We start from the raw sequence: 14,256 nt of genomic DNA, 5'->3' as shown, positions 1-14,256 counted from the left end.
GGCAACCATTCGATGTGTTTCTTTCGTATCGGTGTTTCTGACTTTCCCTCTGTCTCCCACTCTCCCTAAAAATCGATGGGAAAATATCCTCGGGCTTTATGACGAGATGGTTTTTTGTTTTGTTTTTAAATTTTTTAAAATTAAATTATTATCTGTGTACATATTTTAACATTGACCCCCCCTCCCATACATACCCTCCCTCCCCAGAGTTTTGTGTCCATTGGTTGTACTTATATGCATGTATAGAAGTCCTTCGGTTGATCTCTTATCTCCCCCAGATCTCCCTACCCTCCCCGCTGTAATTTGACAGTCTGCTTGTTGCTTTACTGTCTCAGTATCTATCTTTTGGTTCATCAGTTTATAATGTTTTTTATCATCCATAAATGAGTGAGGCCATGTGGTGTTTCTCTTTCATTGACCGGCTTATTTCACTCAGCATGATGTTCCAATTCCATCAGGTAGATTGTTGGGTTTTTGATAGATGGTGCATCCTTGACCCGGAAGTGGCCTCGGGGCCGCTGATGGGAGCTGTGTGGATGGAGAGACGGAGCCCCTTCAGGCTCCCTTCCTGTCTTCCTGTCTTTCTGTCTGGGCACAGCTCTCTCGTCTTCCCCCTCTGGGGCAGCTGTGTGTTCCCTCAGCCGGGCCATCTGTGTTGTTGGTGTCACTGGCACGGGAGGTCCGGCTCAGGATATGGGGTTCACAGATCTCTCCTTCAGCCACAGCGAACACGTCCGGCGGCAGGGGCAGGCTTTCCCCTCCGTGTCTTCCCGCAGCCCCGGCTCTGGTTCTGGGCAGCGGCTGTGGTGTCTGGCTTGCCCTCCCCAGCCAGCCCGGCCGACCCTGGGAGCAGCTGGGAGCCGGGACTTACCCAGGGGCTTGACTGGACAGTAGACAGGCCACTTCCACTGCATCCCGAGGGGTCCTCACCACCAAGGAGCCACTCTCACTGCTTCCCCCGAGCATGGCAGGCGGGGAGGGTGGAGGGATCCACATTCAGACCCTCCACTGTGCACTTCACCGCTGCTGCCCGCAGGCCCAGAGGCTGGGAGGAGGCCAGGACAACAGCCAGTCCAGCCACGAGGAGCTGCAGAGCGAGCCCTCCCTCGGCTCCGAGAGGTACGGCTGTGGGAGGCGCCACAGGGAACTGGGATGTGTGCTGGTCCTGGGCTCAGGTGCTCCTGCCTGAAGGCGCGTGGGAGCCGACAGGATGGCCTGGCAAAGTGTGTGTGTGTGTGAGAGAGAGAGGGCGTGCGTGTGTGAGTGCTTGTGTGTGTGTGTGTGTGTGGGGGTGAGAGAGTGTGTGTGTATGTGCTTGTGTAAGTGTGTGTGTGTGTGTGTGTGTGTGTGAGAGAGAGAGAGAGAGAGGGCGTGCGTGTGTGAGTGCTTGTGTGTGTGTGTGTGTGTGTGGGTGAGAGAGTGTGTGTATGTGCTTGTGTAAGTGTGTGTGTGTGTGTGTGTGTGTGAGAGGGTGTGTGTGTGAGTGCTTGTGTGTGTGTGTGTGGGGGGGGTGAGAGAGTGTGTGTATGTGCTTGTGTAAGTGTGTGTGTGTGTGTGTGTGTGAGTGCTTGTGTGTGTGTGTGTGTGTGTGTGGGGTGAGAGAGTGTGTGTGTATGTGCTTGTGTAAGTGTGTGTGTGTGTGTGTGTGTGTATGTGTGAGAGGGTGTGTGTGTGAGTGCTTGTGTGTGTGTGGGGGGGGGTGAGAGAGTGTGGGTGTATGTGCTCGTGTAAGTGTGTGTGTGAGACAGTGTGTGTATGATGAGTACATATGCTTGTGTAACAGTGTGAGTGTGTGTGTGAGAGAGAATTAGTGAGTATATATGCTTGTGTAAGAGAGAGTGAGTATATGAGTGAGTGTATTTGCTTGTGTAAGTGTGTGTGAGGATGAGTGAGTGTATGTGCTTGTGTAAGTGTGTGAGTGTGTGTATAAGAGTGTGTATAGTGAGTGTATATGCTTGTGTAAGTGTGTGTGTGAGTGTGAGTGTGTGAGTGTGAGTGTGTGTGTGAGTGTGTGTGTGTGAGTGTATGTGTGTGTGTGTGTGTGAGTGTGTGTGTGTGAGTGTATGTGTGTGTGTGTGTGAGTGTGTGTGTGTGTGTGTGTGTGTGGGTGTGAGTGTGAGTGTGGGTGTGAGTGTGAGTGTGGGTGTGAGTGTGGTGAGCGCAGACCTGTGATTCCACAGGACAGGAGAGTGAAGAGCTGCTGTGTCTGGGTGACCCTGCATGTGGCAGCACCGTGGGCCGGGGCTCACCTGTCGCTACTGGGATGAACTGTGTCTGGCTGTGGCCGGCGCGGGAGTAGCTGTGGGGTCATGCGGGAGGGTCCCTTGGGCAGCTCAGAGCTGGACCAGGGCCCCGCCCAGGCATGGCTGTGTGTGTGGGGGAGGGGCTTCCCGCCTCCCAGGCTTGAGCCCTGATAAATGAAGGCTGCCACCTGGAAGGGGAGGGCAGCCATTCTACATTTTGGACCTTGAAGAACCATCAGAATTCTTCCTTGAAGCCTCGGCTCCATGCCTTTCCGATAGTCTGACCACTGGAATCTGGCTGCCCCCTTCCTTCCTATTTCCTGCGGGTCCTTGCCTCCCTCCCTGGCCCAGCGTGCAGCCTCTGCGCCCAAGGGTGGTGCCGCTCTGCTCCTGGGCAGAGTGCAGGGCCCTGGTCCGTCCCGAATGGGAGCACTCAGCAGGGAGTCTCCCTTCCTGCTCCTCCAGCTGCTCTGCCCCGCCCCTCCCACTCCGTGAACCTGGAACCCAGGCTGGGGTCCAGTGGAAGGAGGAGGGGCTGTAGGTCCCCACTGACCCCAGTCTCCTCCTGACTCCCCTCTCTGGCTGGTCTGACCAGGGTCTCCCCTGCACTTCTGTTCGGGGAGCGGCTTGGGAGTCTCCAGCACAGCCAGGCCACCGGGAAAGGGCCTCTGCAGGCCCCTGAGGGGCAGTCTGAGCAGCGGGGGACACAGGCGCCCACGGAGCACTCTCCCCTCCCGCCTGAGTCCCTGCACAGGTAAGCCTGGTGTGCCTCCTGGGAGGGCGGCCAGCCTGGGGGCTTGTGGGTGGGGCTGAGGGTCTGGGTGACGGGCCTGGAGAGGGGGGAGTGAGTGGCCCTCCTGAAGCTGAGGAAATTGGCCTCTTCTGAGCAGTCAATCTGCAGCTGAAATTGGGGTGCCTCGTCTGATTAGGGGAGCTTAGGAACTCTTGAATGAGCCAGGTCTCTTCTGACCCAGCTGCCTCCCTACCAGCGCTGGACAGGGACTGCTGTTACCTGTTAGGGGGCTGTGCTGGGCCTGCCTTGTGGCCCTTCCTCCTAGTCTCCGCCCAGCAGCCCCTCCCACCCAGTGGCATCCCACCTCTGGGGGGTAGCACCCCTGTGGGGCCCGTAGTGTGCCGGCGAGGGAGGGGTCCCACCCCAGCTTCCTTGCGGCCAGCGGAGGTGCACACCCGGGCTGGTGCTGTCTGCAGGGGAGACCCTGCGCAGTGAGCGCTCGGGGAGTTAGCAGCACCGTGCTCGGTTGCCAATCTATGGGGCACCCGCTGTAGGCAGACTTCCTGGGCCCAGTCAGCATCTGCCTCCATGTGGGAGGGCGCATCTGCCCTTTGTTGTAAACAGCTCAGAAGAGGCAGGAGAACAGAGGGAGCGTTAAGACCGAGGAAGGGAAACTGTTGGGGCTGCCTCCCTGTCCCCATCACAGCTCTCTGACCCCGAATGGGGTGCCACTGGAGCCCCTGCTTTTCTGCTGGCTGTAACACATGTGCTTCTTTATTGCCATCAAGGGATGGAACCCCCAGTCCACCTGCCGCCTGCAAGAGTGACGAGGCGCTGGGCTCCCAGGATGAGGAGCCCGAAGAGCCTGAGGAGCCCAAGGAGCCCGAAGAGGTGGTGGCCGGCCCCACCCTGCCCATCTCTCCGGAGCGGTAAGGGCCTGTCCTCCATCATGTGTGGGTAGCTATAGATCCCATCCACTCTTTTTTTTTTTTTTTTTAATCCTCACCTGAGGACAAACCCACAACTGAGATGTGCCCTTGACCAGGAATTGAACCTGGGACCCTTTGGTCCATGGCCTGACACTAACCACTGAGCAAGACCAGCCAGGGCTGTTTCCACCCACTCTTGGGTGATGGGGAAAGACGCTCCAACCCCCCAAAGGTGGTGTGTGTGGGGGAGTGTACCCTGGTTCTGTGAGCAGCCATCACTGTCCCAGGGCTCCCCTTGTCGCGCCTGGGGAGCAAGGGTGCAGGGGAGGGGGCACCTCCTGAGTCATTAGAGAAACCTGAGAAGTCATGTTCTCTCCTTTACCAAGCACTATTTCCTTTTTATTTTTTAAATTCTTTTTTTATTATTTTTGTTGTTGAAAGCATTACACATGGTCTCCCTTTCCCCCATTGACCCTCTCAGCCCGCCTCCCCTCCCACTGTTTTCTCTTTCCTCTGTAATGGGAGAAAAATGCCCGTTTCGGAAAAAAGCAGAAGTTTTGGGGAGCTATTTATGTACATCCGAGTTGTACAGGTCAATGAATGTTGACACGTGTACGCACCACAGACCCACCCCCGGATCACACGGGTCGCATCCTGTTCCCCGAGAGCCTTTCCTCATGTCCCCCAGTCCCCTCCTGGGCCACCCCGGCCCGGCTCTGCCCGCAGACCCGGCTTTCCAGTCTCCACCTGCCTGTGAGTGGGCTGGATGGTACACAGAGGGCTCTTTGTGGTTTGAAGCTCATCACAACTTAGGCCTCATTTAGGGTTTCCCTGCCCAGTTCACCGCCCCCTCTCCCACCCCTTTTACAGATGGGGAGACCGAGGCTCAGGGAGGTAAAGGCTCAGGGCACATGGCTAGTTGGTTGCAGAATTAGAACTAGATTCTAGCCACTGGGACGTCTGGCTTCGTGGGGCCTCTGCTGTTCTCGGCAAGGACAGGCAGGGCCAGGCACCTGTGTGCCTGCCTGGGCCTGAGTGGTTCGGAAGCATTCTCGCCCTCGGCCCGGGGCTGGCTGCTGAGCAGCGACTGTCCATCGCGATGGCACGCCGCAGTGCCCCGGGGGCGGCGAGGCAGACCCACGCGCTGCGGAGCGAGGTACTGAGGGGCCTGTTCTCACAGCTCTGCCCCGAGGGTGACCGGGCGCTCCCAGGCCGCCTCGGTGGCTGTGGACAGCCGGGTCAGGGTGCTTTCCATGAGGACAGAGGCGAGTGGTTCAGAGAAGGGGCTGTCTGGGCAGAGGTCAGAGGTCAGAGGTGGTCCCCCTCACCTCTGGGAGAGAGCCTGGGCAGTGAGGGCAGCCAGGGCACCTTGTGTTTCTCCCCGTCCCAGCGATGCTGCCCTGCTGGGGCCTCGGGGACACGTGCCCGGAGCAGTGACACAGGGCCCTTGGGACACGCCTCTGCCCTCTGCGTCTTCCCAGGCCCCGCACTCCCCATCCTTACTGCTCACAGCCGTGTCAGGAATGGGGTGGTCTTCCCGCTTTTGTGGGGAGCAGTCTGTGCCTCATTCGAGCCTGGGAATTTTAATCCACGGAGGTGACTGACATCATGGAGAGGCCAGTGGCTCCGAAAGAGGACTGAGTTACTAACATTTCCAGAGAAGGGGGCAAGCCACGCACCCGGGCCGCAGGGGGAAGGACCCGGGCTGGTCAGGAGGCAGGAGAGGTGAGAAGGGAGGGCATGGTCAGAACCTTTATTGGGGTTTTCGTGGGAAGGAATGGATGAGGCGGGGTGGGTACCTGAAGTGCAGGATTGGGTGGTTTGAAATGTGGCCTTGGGTTATGGTGGGCTCTGGGTGGTTTGGGGAGGGAGATACCCATGGTGTGCAATGGGGAGGGGCTGGGGCATGGATGCAGGACTGTCTGTAAGAGCTGGCTAGTCCTGGGAGGGGCAGCCTCTCTTGATCAGCGAGCTTTTTACAGAAGCTGAGGAACACGAGGAATGGAGCCTGCCACCTTTCGTGGATGTCACGCTGAGTCAGAGGGGGCAGGAGCAGAGGGCAGGGCAGCGAGCGGGGGCTGGGCTCGCAAGCAGCCACCGCCAGGCACGCTTCATGCCAGGCCTGGGTCTGGGAGCCGGGACCTTCTTCCCTTTGCCACGCCCACATCTTCCATGCGGCGAACCACGGGGTGCCGTGTGGGAACACGTGTCTCTGGTTGCAACCCCAGTGCCAGTGGTGCTCGGCCGTGCCAGAGGGCCCGGGTGCCGTGTCTCCCTGCCTCTTCCCGCCGCCCGCCCTCCTCCTCGCTCAGGCCGGCCTGCCATGGCTGTGCTGCAGGGACCGCTGGGGCTGGTGCCCGAGGGCGGCCTAGAAAGCGGACCTGCCTCTCCCTCTGCAGGCTTCACCCCCTCTCCATGCAGGAGTCTGCCTGTGGCCAGTGCTGCCCGCCTTGGACCGAGGGAGTTCAGGGGGGCACATCTGCAGAGCAGGGCCGCGGGGAAGGGCGCACTAAGAAGTAGGCCGGTGTGCCCGCTCCCAGGCGTGTGAGCCAGCTCACCGGTGCGTGCAGCCGGGCTCAGGCTGTGTGCTGTCGGACGCCTCGTCTTTCCGCAGCATCTGTCCCCGGGGTTCCACATAGCTACACGGCCCAAGGGAGACACACAGAGGCGCCATCTCAGGGAAAACGTGTTTGCAGCCAAGGCTGGAAATGAGTTGGAGGGTTGATGAGGCGGAGAGCTGGGGAGGCTCTTTCAGGGGCAGGATGCTGGGGGAGGGGGGGCAGCCGCCTCGCTCACATCTGCATTGCTGGGCCGTGGGGCCTGGGAGGAAGCTGGCATTGGGGGGAGGGGGGGAGCTGGCAGCAGAAGAGAATTAAAGACAGAGCTTGGGACCGGTTCTCGTCCAGTTATAATTTCGGGATGGAGGAAGGAAAGATTTAATGGTATTTCAGATGTCCTGCCTCCCTTTTCTCTGTGGTCTTGGGCCGAGAGGGAATTGTCCCAAAGGCCTGTTGTCACCTGCCACCCTAACCGCCTGGCCGCCCTCCATCGCTGCAGGGCTAGAGCTGAGGGAGGAGGGGCTCTGTGACCCAGTGGGAGTGGGGAGTGGCTCCTGCTCCTGGGTTTGGCCCTAGCCACATGCTGCTGAGGTTGTGGGGGGGGGGGCGGGGGCGTGAGGGGGGGAGTAAGAGGGGGGCCCTGCCAGGCCGAGCACTGTGGGAGGAGGTGGTGGTCGGGTGGCAAGAGCAATTTCTAACGTGAGATTTAGGGACCTGGGAATGCAAACGCGTGCTGGCTTTTAGGAAAATGGCTCTGAGAGGCGGAACACTGTATCTCGCTTGTGCTTTCGTTGTTCTGAATGCTCTTGGGGTTTCTCTTTGGGTACTTCTTTCAGAACCAGAGTGCAAGCAACAAGCAGCCTTGGTAATCTGTAGGCATCTTTGTAACCGATAGCCTTCGTCCTTTTCTACCACCCACCATATGCACCGGCTTAGCTCTGAGTTTCTTCTACCCTTTGTTGTTGTTACTCCTCACCTCAGGATGTTTTTTGCATTTTTTTTTTTTTTTTTTTTTAGTGTGGAAGGAAGGGGGAGAGAGAGAAACATTGATGTGAGAGACACATCGATTGGTTGCCTCCTACATGAGCCCCAACCAGGGCCAGGGATTGAGCCTGCAACCGAGGTACATGCTCTTGATTGGAATCAAACCCGAGACCCTTTTGGTGTGCGGCTGACACTAACCACTGGGCACACCAGCCAGGACTCTGATCTACTTTTAAACATGGATTCCTCTCAGTGGATGAGCGTGCGGCCTTGTGCGGAGCTCTGGAGCCTGGCGTCTGCTGTGCTCCGCTTCTCTCTCTGGCTTAGGGGTGGTCCCCTGCCCGGCTCACTGGGCAGTGGGGTGGGGTTCCCTGTCCCTGGCCTCTGTGGGCTGTTCTGGGAGGGATGCTGCTGCGTCCCCTGGCTCCTATGCGTTGGCCTCTGTGCAGTTTGGGAGGCAAAGAGCCGCCTCTGGGGACTTCCAAACTGACGGCGGGAGCCCCGGGGGAGGGACTGGGCGGGCTTGGGCCACGCGGGAGGATCATCAGGGCCAGCGCTTCCCTTTCTCCTCTGCTGCCCGCTTGGGACCCGCATCTCCGCTACAGGCCTGCTGTGCGCTGCCTTCTCCCTGGGCTTCGGGGCCTTAGCCAGCCACGTGGGGCTTGTCCTGTGGGACGGATGCTGCCTGCACCTCTGAGGGCGTAGCTCCTGCCCGCCTGGGGGACCCGAATTGCATGTGTGGTTCCTGATGGAGGCCCTGTGATGGCCCGTGGCTCTGTCGGCCTGGTGCCGCAGGCGGGCGGTATGACACTGACTGCTGTTCCCTCCCCTGGTAGGCGATCTCCAGAGCTCGTGGCTCTCCCAGAGCAGTGCCCAGAGGCCGCCCGGAAGGCCCTGGAGGAGGCGGTGGCTCAGGAACTGGAGCAAGAGCAGAGGCGGCTCCTGGACTTGGGGCGGCAGAAGCTGCAGCAGCTGCGGCAGAGGCTGCAGCAGGAGGAGGAGGAGGAGGCGCGCCAGCTTCATCAGCGGAAAGAGGAGTCTCTGAGGTGCGGGGACCCCCCTCCCCAGACAAGCTGCAGGGCCGCCAGGTCCTGTGGGGAGGGACCCACCCCTCCCTGTGGGGCCCACTGGGTGCCTGCGGCCTCTCCAGGATCCTGCTCCGGCCTGTGTGGAGAAATGGGCTCCCGAGCCACCTGTCTTTGGTGGGGAGTTGGGAGGCGTGGTCATAAAAGTAGCTGGCACCTTTTGAGAGACTGCACTGACCCATGCGCTTTATTTTTTATTTATTTATTTATTTATTTATTTATTTATTTAAAAAGTATATTCTATTGATTTTTCACAGAGAGGAAGGAAGAGGGACAGAGAGTTAGAAACATGGATGAGAGAGAAACATCGATTAGCTGCCTCCTACACATCCCCCAGTGGGGATGTGCCCACAACCAAGGTACATGCCCTTGACCGGAATCCAACCTGGGACCTTTCAGTCCGCAGGCTGACACACTATCCACTGAGCCAAACCAGTTTCAGCATATTTTTATTTTGTTTTTTTTTTAATGTACCTATAGATTTTATTGATTTCAGAGAGGAAGGGAGGGGGGGAAGAGAGATAGAAGCATCAATGATGAGGGAGACTCATTGATTGGCTGCCTCCTGCACGCCCCCTACTGCAATGGAGCCCACAACCCAGGCATATGCCCTGACCGGGAATCGAACGGTAACCTCCTGGTTCATAGGTTGATGGTCAACCACTGAGCCACACTGGCCAGGCTCCATGTGCTTTATATCTTTGCCTTTGTTAGCCTTTCGAATAGCTCTTACGAGGTGTTATTATCACCCCATTTTATAGAATGTGGAATGTAGGGAAAGGAATGGAGGCACCAGTAGGTGAAGTCCGCTGTCCCAGGTCTGGAAGCTGAGACAGCAGAGCCTCTTCCTAGTAGCCAGAGGCTAATCTCTGAACCCATGGTCTTACTTCCTGGGGAGTCGGGGCCTGCGGGACCTGGTTTGGTGGGAAAGCTCTTGCCCAGGGCCCACAGGTTTCTGTTTGGGTTCCTGCTCTCTGCGTATCTGGCTGGGAGGCCCTAGACCAGTGGTTGGCTAACTGTGGTTCTCAAGTCACGTGTGGCTCTTTGGCCCCTTGAGCTTTTAGCAAAGGCCAGCTTAGGAGTACCCTAATTAAGTTAATAACAATGTACCTACCTACATAGTTTAGGTTTAAAAAATTTGGCTCTCAAAAGAAATTTCATTCGTTGTACTGTTGATATTTGGCTCTGTTGACTAATGAGTTTGCTGATTCTCTAGCCATCCCGTCTGTGCTCCAGGCTGGAAGGACAGGGGAGAGTATAAAGAGGGTACTTTCTAGTTCCTTCAGTCCCATTAATGGAGTTTTCCTGGAAATCTTACCCAATAATTTCCACCTAAGTCTCATTGGTTACCCCTGTTGCAAAGGAGACTGGGAAATGTAGTCCTTTAGCTGGGCTTCCTTACCTGATAGAATAAACTAGGGTATCCTCTGGACAGACCAGCCACAGGAACCATGTTAGTAAGAAAAGTGGGAGATACGGGAGGGGAGTGGACTGACAATTCTCGGGGAAAAGGGGAGTGGTGGATGCGGGAAGAGACTGAACATAAACTGTGCACCTATGGATGAGGACAATGGGGGTGGGGAAAGGGCAGAGGGTGGGGTGGGAACCTGGTGGAGGGGGGGAAAATGAGGAACTTTTGTAATAATATGAACAATAAAGATTAATTTAAAAAAAGAAAAGAAAGAAAAAAGAAAAGTGGGAGAATGACTGCTGAGGAGCTGATAAGCAGTCTGTCACAGTGCCAGGATGGGAGAGGTGAGATAGAAAGAGGTTAATATAATTCACGTACTTGGCAATTTAACAAAATCTTACCTTCTCGGACAGAACATCTAAAGTGATAGAGACTTATTTTTTTGTCTGAGATAAAGTGTGTATAAAGAACGGTCACGCTTTATTTAGAGAAGTTAAGAACTCAAACCTAACCCTAAACCTAGCCCTAACGCAGGCCCTACCCCTAAACCTAACACTCACCCTGGCTCAACTGAAGTGGCTGGAGCAGAACCGACGGGTGGAGAGAGAGAGATGTGGACCAGGGTCAGATGGGGTGAACCTGGGGGAGCCGGGGAGAAACGCTGGTCGGGGATCAGCGGCCTGTGATCTGCTTGCTGAGGAAAGGGCAGGGGGTACACCGTCCCCCTCCCCTGGGAGGTGTAGGGAGGCAGCAGGACCAGAGGCTGGGCCAGAGCCCCTGTAAGATTTCAGAAACTTCGCAGCAGGCCACAGGCCTGTGAGCTGAGCCAGGATACGGCTGGAAGAGGGCCGAGCCCGTGGGCCTTCAGCAGCCTCGCCTTTCCTCTCCTCCCCAGGCTCCTGCAGGAGCAGCTGCAGAAGGCCACCGAGGAGGAGGGCACGCGGATGAGAGAGGAGGAGAGCCAGAGGCTGGCCCGGCTCCGCGCCCAGGTCCAGTCCAGCGCAGAGGCAGATGCGGAACGGATCAGGTGAGTGCCCACAGGGAGCCGCCCGGCTCCGCGGCCACCCTGAGGGCTCAGCTCCTTCCTCACTCCCTTCCGCCTGCCCAGGGCGGAGCACCAGGCCTCCCTGCAGAGGCTGAGAGAGGAGCTGGCGGCCCTGCAGGAGGCCGAGCGGGCCAGCTTGGAACAGGGCAGCCGGTGCGTGCTGGAGCGGCTCCGGGGAGAGATGGAGGCTGCGGAGAGGAGGGAGCAGGCTGCCCTGGATGCCGAGAAGGAGAAGGCCCGGCAGCAGCGGAGGGAGCAGCTGGAAGGGGAGAGGGAAGAGGTGAGCAAGCAGAGCGGGACCCTCCTCTCTGAGGGCACCACTCGGCCTGGGCTGCCTGCGGAGGGACTGGGTGTGGAGGGAGAGCCGGCCTTGGGCACGCAGGTGGGCGCTGGGCGGAGAGTGTGGTCTGCACAGATGGGTGCAGACTCTGGGCCCGTTGCTCCACGTGACCCAGCTGGCCTCGGGCAGGAGCTGGGCCGGTCCCTGCAGGGAGCGGAGGCAGAGGCTCCGGGGGGCTGCATGGCCTGGCGCCTGGGTGCTGCCACGGCTGGGAGGAAGTTCGAGGGCAGATGGCTGTGGTTTGGGGAGACTTCATCCCTGGAAGAGCTTCAGCCAGAGCAGAGGTCCTGAGACGCCTGTGCCTCGTCCCCGTCCTTGTCTCGGGGGACATGCGGTGACCTTCCACCCTCCCCTTCTCCTGCCTTCGCTGAGCTCAGGAAGTTGTCCTTCGCTCTTCCTCCGTCCCTCTGGTGTGAGGGTCTGTCCCCAGGGAGAGGCTGAGTGAGAACAGCCAGGCTGAGGGGCTTCTCTGTCCTTTCGGTGAGGGATAGGAAAGGACCAGCAGGTGGCGTGGGGCCGAAACCTGCAGCCTCCCTGCCTGGCCGCGCTCCCCGGCGGGAGTGTCCCCGAGCGCCCAGAGGCAGGGTGGCAGCAGTGGCCGGGGCCACCTCGGTACCCTCCACACTGCCCACATGCCTGCCTGTCCGCTGGTTGCAGGCGTCAGGGGCTGAGCTGTATTGGCAGAAGGAATTCGTGCCCGAGGCTCTCTCAGCCCCTGAGCTCGCTGTGTTGGGGCTGGTGTGCCTGGCTCCTCCTGGGTCTGGGTCGCTGCCCAGCAGCCTTCTCTGCCCAGCATCCCTCATTGCCCTTCGTTGCTCCCCAGGCGGCAGCAGCGCTGGAGGCAGAGCACAGGGCTGAGCTGGCGCGGCTCTTGTCCTCCCTGGAGGCCAAGCACAGAGAGGTAGGGGCCGGGCCTGGCCTGCGGGCAGAGCCTGGGCTGTGGCCCTGAGGCAGCCTCTCCCGCTGCAGCCTGTGGGAGGGGCACCGGGTCCCTGGGAAGTGGGTCCCCTGGCCACTCCAGTCCCTCTGAGTCACCCCCGGGGCCCTCCTAGGCGGTCTCCAGCCTGCAGAAGGAGGTAAAGGAAGTTCAGCAGAAGGAGGAGGCCCAGCAGCAGGAGAGCCGGGGGTGGGCGGAGCAGAGATCTCGCCAGCTGCTGGAGTACGAGCAGGAGGTGCGTGTGGTATTTCACCTGGCTCGGGTACTGTCGTGGGTGCTCTGACCACTTAGCCACCCTGGCCGAGAGGGTCCTTCTCACTTTGGCACTTCGCTCCCGTTTCACAGCCCGGTTCCCTCGAGGCAGTGCTTCTGCATGCCATGCTCTGCATGTGGGAGGCGGTGGGAAGTGTGGCCATCACGTGTCCTGCACCTGTGTGTGTGGGGAGCCTTAGGGGGGTGCTGCGTACAGTCCCCCATTGTATCCTGCCGTCTGCTCTGCAGCTCAGTGGCCTCCTGAGAGAGAAGCGCCGGGAGGTGGAACGGGACCACGAGAGGAGGATGGACAAGATGAAGGAGGAGCACCGGCAGGCTGCGGTGGAGGCCAGAGAGCAGTATGAAGCCGAGGTGACGCCCTCCCCACAGGCACCTGGTGGCACTGCGCTGGCGGGCTGGCTGGAGGCCGGGGAAGGGAGGCCGGGAGTGTTGTGGGAGGTTGTCTGCCCTGGCCCCGCCCTGGCGAAGTCCCATGGGGCCTCAGCCATCAGTGAGGAGGGACCCCTCGTTGGGCAGGCTGCCCTTGCCTTTGCGGCGATGGCACTGGCATTGAGCGTGGGCCGCCTGCCAGGCCTGTTCTCAGTGCTTGGCCTAGATTAGCTCATTCCGCCCTCAACCCCCCGGATATGTACTGCCATTACCTCTGCTTTAAAAGTGAGGAAACGGAGAGTTGGGGAGCGTGAGCCACTTTCCCCCACCCGTGGCTGACAGGCAGGAGCGAGGGTTCAAGCCTGGATTGTCCGATCCAAAGCCTCAGTCTTGGCCACCCTGACCCCGCCACCAGGACTTGTGGGAACCCAGGACGCCAGGAAATAGCCTGGCAGGAGCCAAACAGCTGGCAGACGTCACCTGCCCATCTCCAGCCTTGGCCTGGGTGGAGAAGGTCGTTTACCTGAGCGGCCGCTCTGGGCGTGGCTTGCACTGTCTGTGGGCAGTGGCCGTGGCTGACTGTGGCCCACGGCGGGGCCTCTGCCCGGACTTCTAGGCTGCGGCTCCAGGGACCCCGGACCCCAGACTCTCTGTGCCGTATTCCTGGGCAGAACCAGCGGGCCACGGCGGACCTGACTCCCTTCCCAAACCAGCCCTGACCTGCGGGGAGGGGGAGCTTACTAACGGCCTCTTCCCCGAGGGAGGCAGCAGCTGTAGGAGGCTCCCCGGGCATTTCCTCACACACTGCCCGCTCTGCTCTCCGGGGAGCCTTGGGGCACTGGCAGGTCCCTGACCTTACTGACCTGAGGCGGCAGGGGTGGGGGGCTGCGGTTTCCTACTGGCGGCCCCCTTTGTGCAGGAGAGGACGCAGCGGGCCGAGTTGCTGGGACACCTGACTGGGGAGCTGGAGCGCCTGCGCCGGACCCACGAGCGGGAGCTGGAGGCCGCGAGGCAGGAGCAGGCCAGGCAGCTGGAGGGCCTGGGGCTGCGGCACCGGGAGCAGGTGGGCCCTGCGCGGTGGGGTGGCCGCGGCCGTGTGGGCGGAGCAGCGGGGGCAGAGGCCGGTGCTGCGGGGGGGAGTTCGCTGGCCGACCTCGGTCTGGCACATCGGTGCCCCTTTGTTTTCTGGGCCAAGGGGGTCAGCCCCTCTAGGACCTTGTGGTTGGCACCTCTGCTGCTCCTGGCCCACCCTGGGCACAAACAAGAGATGGGCTCTTGGCAGGGAGCGGGAGCCCATCTGGAGGTGTGCCATGGGGGTCAGGACCCCTCCTGCCCCTCAGCTAATGCCT

At 59.7% G+C, this 14,256-nt stretch overlaps 1 protein-coding gene across 1 annotated transcript in view; it reads left to right on the top strand.

The window, feature by feature from the left end:
• CEP164 (centrosomal protein 164) overlaps positions 1 to 14,256 on the top strand; it is a 56,778-nt gene that overhangs the window by 35,529 nt on the left and 6,993 nt on the right. Inside the window, exons 11-20 of the mRNA XM_084895557.1 lie at positions 1,037 to 1,119; positions 2,839 to 2,997; positions 3,765 to 3,905; positions 8,284 to 8,493; positions 10,839 to 10,970; positions 11,052 to 11,268; positions 12,152 to 12,229; positions 12,381 to 12,500; positions 12,767 to 12,889; positions 13,827 to 13,970. Coding sequence (XP_084751683.1) covers positions 1,037 to 1,119; positions 2,839 to 2,997; positions 3,765 to 3,905; positions 8,284 to 8,493; positions 10,839 to 10,970; positions 11,052 to 11,268; positions 12,152 to 12,229; positions 12,381 to 12,500; positions 12,767 to 12,889; positions 13,827 to 13,970 — 1,407 coding nt within the window. The remainder of the gene's footprint in view (positions 1 to 1,036; positions 1,120 to 2,838; positions 2,998 to 3,764; positions 3,906 to 8,283; positions 8,494 to 10,838; positions 10,971 to 11,051; positions 11,269 to 12,151; positions 12,230 to 12,380; positions 12,501 to 12,766; positions 12,890 to 13,826; positions 13,971 to 14,256) is intronic.

Source organism: Pipistrellus hanaki (assembly GCF_964339955.1).
Source record: "Pipistrellus hanaki genome assembly, chromosome: 9".
Lineage (NCBI taxonomy): Eukaryota > Metazoa > Chordata > Mammalia > Chiroptera > Vespertilionidae > Pipistrellus > Pipistrellus hanaki.
This window is presented reverse-complemented; position numbering and strand designations above follow the sequence as displayed.